Source organism: Helobdella robusta (assembly GCF_000326865.2).
Source record: "Helobdella robusta unplaced genomic scaffold HELROscaffold_25, whole genome shotgun sequence".
NCBI classification, from domain to species: Eukaryota; Metazoa; Annelida; class Clitellata; order Rhynchobdellida; family Glossiphoniidae; genus Helobdella; species Helobdella robusta.
Genome location: NW_008704310.1, coordinates 871,853 through 883,527, shown reverse-complemented (window position 1 = coordinate 883,527; position 11,675 = coordinate 871,853). Strand labels below are relative to the sequence as shown.

General features: G+C 32.8%; 2 protein-coding genes across 2 annotated transcripts in view; one reads left to right on the top strand and one right to left on the bottom strand.

Moving 5' to 3' along the window:
* Positions 1-5,792: 5,792 nt before the first annotated feature.
* Positions 5,793-10,637, top strand: HELRODRAFT_111863 (hypothetical protein). Its single transcript, XM_009019626.1, has 6 exons — positions 5,793-5,939; positions 8,522-8,788; positions 8,893-9,014; positions 9,146-9,275; positions 9,428-9,512; positions 9,814-10,637. The coding sequence occupies exons 1-6, from the start codon at positions 5,906-5,908 to the stop codon at positions 10,454-10,456; spliced, it is 1,281 nt and encodes a 426-aa protein (XP_009017874.1). The 5' UTR covers positions 5,793-5,905; the 3' UTR covers positions 10,457-10,637.
* HELRODRAFT_172968 (hypothetical protein) overlaps positions 10,578-11,675 on the bottom strand; it is a gene marked incomplete at both ends in the record, with an annotated part of 3,151 nt that continues 2,053 nt past the window's right edge. Inside the window, 3 exons of the mRNA XM_009019625.1 lie at positions 10,578-10,769; positions 10,949-11,188; positions 11,252-11,531. Of these exons, the coding sequence (XP_009017873.1) occupies positions 10,578-10,769; positions 10,949-11,188; positions 11,252-11,531 (712 nt within the window). The remainder of the gene's footprint in view (positions 10,770-10,948; positions 11,189-11,251; positions 11,532-11,675) is intronic.

Here is an 11,675-nt window from a genome sequence, read left to right as displayed (position 1 = left end):
GAGAAGTGGGAAATGTTTTTAATCTAAATCTCAGATAATGTTGCTCATTTAAACTGAGTATATTCATATCAGGAGGGAACAAGCATTTTACTACACAGGCTTTTTAGATGTTCTAGAGTGACTCAGGTGTGCTGATTACAAATTCGTCACTTTTTTAATCATATGACTTCAAGTTTTAATGTTATAGCTAAAAAAAATTATAAATTATAAAGCCAAGTTTAGCCTTGTATAGCTTAAATATTTAAAGCCATCATTTAAAAAGAAAGAGACATATAATGATTGTTTTAGTCAAATATAATTATTAAATAGTAGATGTTTTAATTAAACTAATTAGACAACTATGATTTGAAAGTATTTTCTCCAATGAAGATGTCTTGCGCTTATATCCAACGTCACTTTCAGGCTGTAGAAACCAACAGAAATGTTGCTATCAAAGCGACCCAAATAACAGTGTTCCCCAACAAAATTTCTTGGTGGAATCTTTCCCTCTGTTCGTCACTAACAGCTCCTAGATTGACAGGAGAGACATTCTACATCTACAAGCCATGCTTTTGTATGCCACTATAAGGTTTTCTAGCGATTGTGCGTAGTTTTCGGACCTGTGATTTCCTACAAAAATTCTGAACCACTGACAAAAACACCTCCCAAGCCATTAACTCTACTGGCTGTAGTTTCATTTTCAAATTAGGATCGCGAATTACTTTAGGTATCTGTGGTCTGTTAAAAAACCCTGCAGATATCTTTGCGTATGTAAGAACGGTCTTGAATTTTTCATTGAGAAACATAAATCCGCTAGAATCAGTAAACAGTGCCTTGACAAAGTGTTTAAACGGTCCTAGTTTTATGTGAAGAAGTGGAAGAAAGATTTTGGTAGGATTCACCAATGAGTATGTGATATAAGTTTTTTAATTACATATTCAAAATCAGTGTAAAAAATTTGATGTGTCTGACATAATTTTGCCGAAGTAGCAGACATAAAGTTTGAATTTGTTCCCTAGTGTATTCATATAACACAAATAACCCAATGAAAAGAGTAAACAAAACAGTCTAGAGACGAATAAACTGACTAATGAATAAATGAAGAGATACAAACATACGAACAGAAACAAACAAACAAACAAATGGATAAACAAATTAAAACAGAGAGATGTGAACAAACAACCAAACAAACAAACAGATGAACAGACGAACCAACCTTTAGGATCTGATTGAGTGACGTAATTGATGGTGCATCCGGGTAGGTTAGGGTCACCTGATGTTGATCTGATGAGGTACCCTGTTATGTAGGAGACACCACGCACGTACAACTTGCTCACTGGTGCTGACTGAAAGGGGCATTCATTCATTCATTCATTCATTCATTTATTTATTTGTTTATTTGATGAGTCTGTTTGATTGTTTGTTTATTTGTTTGTTTGTTTGTTAGATAGTTGTTGAGTTAAATCATCATCGTGTCATTCACAACACTCATGTTATCAGCACTGGTGTCAGTAACATGATTTATATAGACAACAAATTCAATTAGTGAGATTAACGAGGCTATTTAAAAAACAGAGTTAGTTGTTAAAAAGCACTGAATGTTTATTAAACAAATGTGAAAATCATTTGACCATCCACAGTTCATTTTGTTTTGTTCTTCATTGTACAGCTCAGACAAATGAATACAAGGCTGTTTATTTAATTTTGGATTGAACTTTTTGCATTTCTAAACCCGAAACACCTACGCCACTCATTCACAATATGTGCATGCATGCACATCATGCATGGCATACTACAGCGATCCAGTTCTGCATCGACATCATCCCATATATGTCAGGATGCAATAATAACACAAGACACCACACCCCAACACTTTTAATGTTTGAGCGACACATTGTAGCAAGACGGCAAAATGATTTTAGAGCAGCATACAAAATGAGCATGATTTGAAAAACAACAGCCTAAGTGAAGATAGTTTAAACTTGAAAGAAGTTGGTGAGCACTAACCGCATGATTGACAGAATGGTTGACGATCAACTTCTCACTCCCGAGGTCTTGCCAGGATCTCAACGTCACAAAATCACGATTCGCTAGAGGCTTCGGCAGCTGCACTGCAAGTGTTTCAAAGTTAAAATTTGTGTGAAGGTTCTCTATGAGCAGCTAGTTATGTTGGTGCTGTGAAGATATAAATACAGGTGAAACCTTTGAGTGATTTGTGAATATACAACAGATAAATAAATATATGAATGAATAAATGAATGTATGTATGAATGAATGAGTGAATGAATGAATGAATGAATGAATGAATGAATGAATGAATGAATGAATAATGTTAAGAAGGCATGTGATGAAAAAATCAGTTGAGTGTAGATAGCTAACAATGCATAAAAATCTACTTGAGAGCACTGCAATCCAATTCATAAGTCAAGTCTTTACAGCAGAACATGCAGCAGCAGCAGTAGCAGTAGCAACCATAGCAACAGCAGCACAAGCGGTGACAATGATGGTAATAACATCGCAGTAACAACAATAGCAATATTAATTGGTAGTAGAAGTAAAGGTTAGAGGTTAGCAAGATTTTAAAACAGAATGATTCCCAACAATGTGTGGAATGTTCATTTGACATTAATGCTACAGTTGGAACAGCCACTATCCAATCTACCCAACAACACGCACACAGTCATCAAAATTACAATTTAAGATCTGCAATTAATGAAAGCAACCAATAACATGATGATATAGAATTGAAAAAATACATTTTGTCATGAAAGAAAGATGAACGAATAATGTACGAGACCAGAAAAAGTTGGAACTAACTGGCATAATATCCGATGTCGTTGTTGGCATCAAGCCTACAGATCTCCCTGCCCTCGATGATGGTTGGGTCCCAAACTTTGCGGTAGTTGGGGTCGTGGAGGACGTCGTACAATGTGTTGCAGCTCACATCACTGTACTCTGATCTTATCTGCGTTGTTCAATCAACGTTTTGTAACACAAAACATGCATTTATCACTTTTACAATTTTTAAACTTTTGAGAGGAGACGAGCTGTATGCACCACAATACACTGCTTTAAAAGTTGTCAGATTGTTACATTTCTTTTTGAAATTTCAAACTTGAAAAAAAATACCCTGCTTAAACGTACTGATGTACATTATGCTATAACAATGCTATACATTTTTGTAACACCACATCATGAATATTCACTCCAACATACAAATGTCATCTCACTATCTACAAACTCATCTCCACACAAAATGAGTCTGAACCCACTTACATTATAATTTATTTAACGAAAGAAACTTGCACAAATATAAAAAGTTTATCAAAACTTGGGAACACAGGAGCTTCACAATAACCAACGTCTTCTGAATGTTAGGTAATCCTAACCATAATCCCTCCCTACTTCTGTAACGTTTCCTCCATAGTGATTTAAACAACCCCCCTCCCTTGTTACTTCACAAAACACTTTTCAAGTTTTCTTGCATTAGTTTTTTTTTCTCAAAAAAATAGTTAAAAATCACATTTTTCACTAATTTCCATTCAAAATGAAAAGGTAGATTTAATAAAACTAAATTTAAAAAATAATTATAATAAAATAATAAAAATAAAAAATAATCAATAATATGTAACAAATCTCAAAAACTTCTTCAATCTCCAGTAACACTTCTTAACCAAATCTCCCCCCATATAACGTTACAAAAGTCTCAACTGGCCATTCATTAAGCTTGATGATAAAAACGTTTAAGAATGAAATAATTTACAGGATTTTGAAAAAATTGTCAATGGAAAATTGTTTTTTAAAAGATGTTTAAAGAACATGAAAAAAATTTAGAAATTTGATCCAACCAAGAAGTTTAATTTCTCAGAAATATTACTATGTAATTATGAAAATTTTCCTCAAGTTATTCTCTACAACCTGTTAATACTCTATATGGTCTTCATATATTATATTTTCTGCTAAATGGTAATTAGCATCATAATTTCACCTTAGTTTAGTATTACTGTGAAATGAAAAATACTTGAAAAAACATATGAAATCAGTCAATGTAATTGTTTTTCTTAGTAAAATTACTTTGTTTTTGTCTTGATTGCTTAAGATGATTGCTTATTTACTACACATATTTATCATCTAAAAAACACAGTCCAAGAAAAAATTTCAAGAAAAGAAATACAAATTTTTTATAAAAATAAATAACATTTTCCGAAGTCAAATAAAAAAATCTGACCCCTAAAAAATCTGACTCCGGACTCTCAAAAAATTCTGACTTTGACAAAATCTCTGACTCCAACTCAACACTCTGGTTGGTTCAGTAGATTAGATAGAAAGATTTATTTTGTTATAAGCCAAAAAACTAGAAACTAGACTAGCGATAGAAGAGAGACGATGAATTCTGTTTGTAATAAATATGATCACAAGACCAGTTAATGAATTCACAAAAAAATACATTGATAACAAACAAAAAAACTTCCAGCAACAAGATGAGAGAGGAATGATGAGTAGTAGCCCAGTGAAACAACAACCAACCAACCAACAAACCTTAATAATGTTGAAAGATGAGATGTTGTTGCTCTTTGTCCACACAAAGATGGGACTCTTGCCATAAGCCAGGTGCCAATCATCTGAGTGGTCAACTAATTGTCTCAACCGTTTGAAGTCCTCGTCCGTCGCTGGTTTAACGTCCCCAACATTCATTTTTAATAATTATTTCTAATCTCTTTTTTATGTAAACGTAATCATAAAACGAAAATACGACTAAGAAAGAATTAAAATGTAAATAAAAACAAAATAAAATGATAAATCTTGTGAGACTAATCGCCGATTGAGCTCTTTGAAGAAATGGAATGTACAACCATAGATATAAAAAATTATAGATATACGATCGGTAGTTTTTTCAAGAAAAATCAAACAATTAATTCAGTGCAACCAAAGATAATAAAAAATTACGTAGTATTTTTTATATCTATACAATATATTATTTACAATATAAATTATTGCATACAGTAGCTGATTTAAAATCTATAAAAAAAATAACAATATACAACAACATTAAGCAGCCGGTAAAATGCATAGAAGCCAAAACATTTTGTTTTAACAACTCAGTCATTTCCTGAAAATTCAAACAAAAAGGCTTAGTAGCATGGATAAAATGCTTTTTATAATTTTTTAACATTAACTTAGCATGCAAAAAACCAGACATAATTTTCCTTTTTAAATTTTATAGCACAAATCAACTAGAATAATTGGTAATTATTCATCAATTATTTATGAATTATTGGTAACTATTCATTAATTATTATTAATATTTTAAAAAATTTAACTTTACTTACAATTCAAAAAAAGTTATGTAAGGATATTTCCAACCATTATATTTTACTATATTCTAAAACTCTTGTTCAGAGCGGATCTCAAGACACATCTGTTTGTGAAGTTCATTGAGGAGCGCTGTGAACATTGCAAAAATGGCCTTTTTAAATCTAATTGACTGATTGATTGATTGATTGATTGATCATTAGCCTATATTTTTGTTTGCCATTAATTAATAAACATGACAATCGCAAAAGCAAATAAATTAAAACTACATTGAGTAACTTTGATGTTGTTTCTAGAATATGGAAAAGCTAGAAATTAAAAAAATCTGAATATAGCTGTAATGACTATATCGATAATACGTGCACAACGTACCTATGAATATGAATGAGTTTGTATTTGTACGATTATTTGATTACAGAAATCGAAAATGGATCACGCTTATCGAGTACCAAACGAATACTTATAACCGCAACACTGGTGAGTTTTTGTTGTTGGGACTAACCACTACTAAAAAGTGGTTTTGAAAAAGGTTAACAAAAAAGTAAAATCGCTCGTTGCGTCAGTTTAACTAAAAAACAAAACATTAGATTAGAGACGGCGGAGCGATTGTACTATGAAAACCAAGATGGAACCATATGAAGTTGAAGGTATGGTATTTCATTTTTCAATCAATCTTTTTACTTTTACTCTAATAAATGAATAAAAAATAAATGATTGGATTTCAATTCAAAATTCATCAATCATGTTCATGTTTTTAGCATAAAAATTATCATAATCATTCACGATGATGATGATTGATGAATGATATTTTTTTGTATAATATACTTTATTTAATTTTATAAAATAAGAACTGATAAAATAAAATATTCTTATTATATTTTCATTTAATAGTGTTGCATTAGTTAAAATAAATAATACAGTATGATAAATTATTACTGCCTGAACCTGTCTTTTCACCAGTTTACCTGTTGCCAGGTATTAAATAAATATTAAATACCATGGCATATATTAAATAAATACCAGCATTTCGTCTTGTTTCTTCTGTTAACTGTAAAATTGCAACTGCTAACTTTTCTTAAACATGCCATGTACTTGCATACTAGCCTAAGCATCTTTTAGGATTACGGACAGATTTTTAAATGTTTGTTTTACATTTATGTGTTTTATGTTGCCTATACAAGTATACACTATACAGATACACATACAGTATGTGATAGTGGCTTAGGCACAGATACTTCCAAACTGCTGGGGTCAACCCTAAGACCCCTGCTCCATGTTCTCTACAAGGCAGATATTGTACTATTGTAGGGTTCGTTGAATCAACAAGTTTGAAATGTCTCATTCGGGCAAATGATACATGTACAACAGTTATACATCTACTGTAATGTTGAAGGTAAACCTGAACTAGGACCAGTCTCAAAATGGATGTCAGTAAATGCTTCAAAGTTAAATATTGAGAAGACACAATGCATTTGTAATTACTTATACAAAAATTCATCTGGTATACAAGGTCGCTTAGAGCTGGTAAGAAATCATGGTCTCTGAATTTTCTTATTGAACATTCAATCAAGAACCTTTGCCAATTGTCCTTTTCAACTTTGCCAAATTATATGTGTAAAAAATATTTCATAAATGAATGTTTGATCTTGTTTGACACAAATTTGTGTGTGGCTGAATAGACTAATATAATACTGTTTTGTATGGTACCAGCTTGTATTTTCAATATTAAGTACAGTAGCTTATTTTAAAACCTGTGGCCAGGATAACGGCTGGTTTGTCAAAATACAAATCTATTATCTATTTCAAAATGTATACTATTCAATCAAAATAAGTTTTACTGGTTACCATTCTGTCACTGAATAGAATACTGAGTTCTAATGTTGGTGTGGGATTGATTGATTGATGGCGTATGGCCTCAAACCTTACAACTAGTCATGCCTGTTTCTTCAGTTGCTTGTGAACAAAAAAAATTGTTGTTTCAAAATTAAGAACAGAAACTAACTAGAAATGACATTGTTTCTGTTGCTGCAGCAGAAGTTTGGAATAGATTGCCTGATGGCGTAATGGAAAAGTTTAGAAGGAAACTGAAACGTCTTTTTTTCACTAGTCAGCTTTTCAAATAGTGCTTTTGAGTTCAATTATAGTTGGGTGCTTATAAATGACCAATGCATACTTATACAAATCAGCCAGGATTTGGAATTCATTTTCAGTTGTTTTACTCTTTTTACTCTATATCTTTTTCTCTTGGATATCATTTTAACAGCCACGTCTGATCAGAATGCAGCACAGATGTTTGAAGATTGGAACACCAGACTGGCCGATCATGGATTCAAAGTCAACATCAGCAAAACCATGCATCGTGCTGGTTTAGGTGATATAAAGGACGAATGCTGGCAACACCGTCTGAAGTGGTTTGGTCATGTCAAACGAAGTGGGAACAGTGCCATAACTTCTCTTGCAGATGTTGAAGTACCCGGCACACGTCCCAAAGGCCGTCCAAATGAAGTCCTGGTCGCAAACAATCAAGCAAGACATGAAAGCTCTAAATTTAAATGAAATGGATACAACTGATCATCTAATTTGGTGCTAAAAGTTGATGGCAAAGAAAACAACGTCCTACCTCGGGAAACTGGGTCTGGACGGTAAACGAAGATTGATTGATTGATCACTCACAAAGTTCAAAGCAGATCTGAAGATCCATCTGTCTGCTGTTGAACACTCAGAAACAGCACTTTAAAAATAAATTGATCATTCGATTGATTGAACAAAATGAAGCACCATTGGCACCTCTGAAGATGATTCTCAGCAAGCACACTTTACAAACCCATGTTACAATAGAATACAATTATATTTATAAAACCCTATCCCAAACCAATATCCAACCATTTTTATTATGTAAATGATAAGGTAGTTGAGAAAGTTAATCTTTGCCAATATAATTCTTAAACCAAACTATTAATTGTTAAGCAAGAAATTATTTATCGACACTCATAAACATATGCATCTACTTATTTGATCAGTGTGTTATATTAGGTATTGAAAATTAATGAGGATTTTATGACAACATCTTATCAATGTTTAATAAGATATCACGCGCGCACATACAGACATACAGACACACACTTAATCTCTGTTAAATTGAATTTTCCTATAATTTATTCATTTTCAATGCAGTGTTTTGATAAATGTATTATAGTAATATAATACAAATTTCTGATTATATATTCAGCTAAAAGTAACAGTTCTGAGGGCTTTGATGAAGTCGAGCAGGTTCATAAAGGCCTTGAAAATTCTGTGTCTCAATTAAATTGCCTCCACAGAGTGGTCCTATTGAACAAACTGCACAACATCTGGGTTAACGGTAACGAACTTGTCACGAAATCTGACATTATAACAACACCATTACGCAACGATTTGATTGCTAACAGTTCCAGTGATTCATCTGTTAAGGTGGAACTTAGCAATACTCGTGCTTCCTCTATTACTGATAACAAAAGTGATTTTTTTTATTTAAAATCTCATTTAGACTAACATTTCATCTTGCATTTTTCAGTTCATTGAATTTATTTTTTAATGGTAAAGCTACTTATTTGTTTTCAGAAGTCTCCAGGTGTGCTCTTTGTGGCAAAGTTTTCAAATGTCTGACAGCCCTAAAAAACCATGAAAGCACCCACGATGATGACGATGACATCTGCAGCAGCATTGAAATGTCTGTTATTAATGTGAGAACCTTCGAAGTCATACACTTATATAAGTATTTTTTATTTGTATAAATAAGATTCGCTCATGATTTTTTGTTAGTAGTTTAAGATGTATTATGTCAGTTGTGGCCAACATGCTTACATTTAAACAGGGCATTAACAACTTGGTTGACGAAGACGAGAGTTCCTCTCTAAATTTAACAAGTCCAACAAAAGAACCATTCGAAGAAGCACATAAAAAAAATCACAAGAGTTCACTTGTCTGCTCCATATGTGATAAGGGTCTGGATAATATTACTGATACATTTTAAACAAAAAAATTTGTTATGATTTTCGTTGCACACTTACATTAAGCATCTCAAAATTTAATTTTTAGACTTGTATTTTTTAAATATAATATTGCTAACAACTTTAAAATTATTTTTCTCACAAAGAATTCTTCCAAAAAAGTAAATTGATTCAGCACTTGTCAACTCACAGCTCAGACCAACCATATGCATGTGATATGTGTCCAAATAGGTATAAAACAATTTATAAATTCTCTTTAAAGTGATTACATATGTGACTTGTTGCTTTCAAACTACCCACTCTTTTGTAAATTATAATTGGGAAACATCTAAAGCCTAATTAAAAAATCATTATTCTATTATATTCCTTTGAACGTGCCATAGCATGAACGAACAATTTTTTACGGTGAAAATGTTTCTATACACACCTCTTAAGTATTTTCATTGATTGTAGAATTTGCTGTTTTATTTGAATGAAAAATTTTCGAGAAACAGAACTGCATTAAACTTCAACTTCTCCACACGACACCCAGGTACAACAAGAGTGCAGCTCTTCAGCGCCATCTGCTCAGTCACACGGGGGAACGTCCATTTAAATGCGATCAGTGTCACCTTACATATCGCAACAAGGAATCTTTGAAACAACATTACTTAAAACACTCGGGCAGCAATCCCTACCAGTGCGAACATTGCGACATGAAGACATTCGATCGGGGTACACTTACAAAACACATGAGGAAGCACACGGGTGAACGACCTTACATCTGCAACTGCTGCGGCCACGGCTTCAAAACGTCGGACACGCTGAAGATGCACCTGCGTACCCATACTGGCGAGAAGCCCTACAAGTGTGAGGTCTGCAGCAAGACGTTTGCCTACAAGTCAAACATGAAGAGTCACAGGAAGCGACACACAGGCGAACGTCCATACAAGTGCACGCACTGCAGTCAAGACTTTGTGGACCCGACTTCTTACAAGATACACATGCGACGTCATACAGGCGAGAAACCTTACACGTGCCAGCATTGTAACAAGCTGTTTGCTCACTCTTCTGGTCTCTATGCTCATCTGAAAGTTCATTCTGGTTTAAGGCCTTTTAAATGCAGCAAGTGTGACAAAAATTTTGTCCGACTTGCCCACCTCAAAAAACACGTTGAACGAATTCACAAAATTTGATGAGACTTCTTACTATCAACTGCAAAGATACACAACACCTTCATAGTTTATATATTTTTCATCTCACGATTAACATTTTGTAAAATAAAGTTTAAAAATCTTCTATAACAAATAAAAATAATCAACAATATTTTAAAGAGGTAGAATACTTTTGCAATAAATCTTCTTTAAACTTTTGGTATTTTACTCTGTTTATGAGCTCGTCGTCACGTTTGTCAGAATGAAAAGAAGTTTGAAGTTTGAATGTGTCATGTACAAGGAATGCATTGTTCAGTACGATAAATCTGTATCCACTTACGTGAAGTTCACATGCCTAAATAAATCAATTTTTTGTCTAATTGTGTTTTGTTAAATGAACATTTGTTAAAATTTATCTTATTTGTATGTCACCAAACAACTTCATTTGCCAAAACAAATTGCTTATAAAAAATAAATCGAAAGTAAGGGATAACATTATAATTCAAAAATGAAATATGCTAAACATTTACTAACATGACTAACTCTGTTAAATCCATACTGACTGAACCTCTCATCATAAGAAGGAGCGGTACTCGGTAGGATATAAAATGGTTCGTATGATGGTTCCCATATTATTTCATATGCTCCTTTCAAATCTGAGCTAACTTTCAACTCCAACCATTTCTTGTAGTTTGTAGCACGTTGACATTTTGCACAAACCGCTACATAAAATTGTCGGGTCCTGTTCAACCTTACTGATCTTAATAGCCTTTCCTGGAAAATCATTTCATATAATTAAAATTTTTATGAATGACAAGGGAATAATATATTTATTACTTTAGACTTTATAGAAAGAAGTTCCTCTGGTGACTCTGTTTCAAATACAGGTACTATATAAGCTAATTTTTGCGCTTGACTGATGTATAAGGGATGTTTTTCAATCATTTCACCGAACGCTTTGTGGAGATTGGCGCTGGGAAAGATGTCAATGTCAAGGACTAGTTTAAAAGCAGTTGAACATGATGACTCAGCCACATTTCTTAGCAAATTGTTTGGGTAATCACACTCTTTCCAATGATAATTTTCAAAAAAGTTTTCTACTTCTCCAAAATGTTTCCTTAACCAAACAACGAAAATTTAAGTTTTTAAATTAAATTTTTTTAAATGTTTGAAAACAAATATTTCACCTCAAATGACTGCAAATTTTTGTGAAATGTTCCCCAACTACAAAGAAATTTGACGTTATGTTATGATAAGGCAG

Coding starts and splice junctions, on each gene's coding strand:
- HELRODRAFT_111863 (XM_009019626.1), top strand. CDS start 5,906: ATGAAAACCAAGATGGAACCATATGAAGTTGAAG. Junction 8,789..8,892: donor CTCTATTACTGATAACAAAA/GTGATTTTTTTT, acceptor ATTTGTTTTCAG/AAGTCTCCAGGTGTGCTCTT. Junction 9,015..9,145: donor TTGAAATGTCTGTTATTAAT/GTGAGAACCTTC, acceptor ACATTTAAACAG/GGCATTAACAACTTGGTTGA.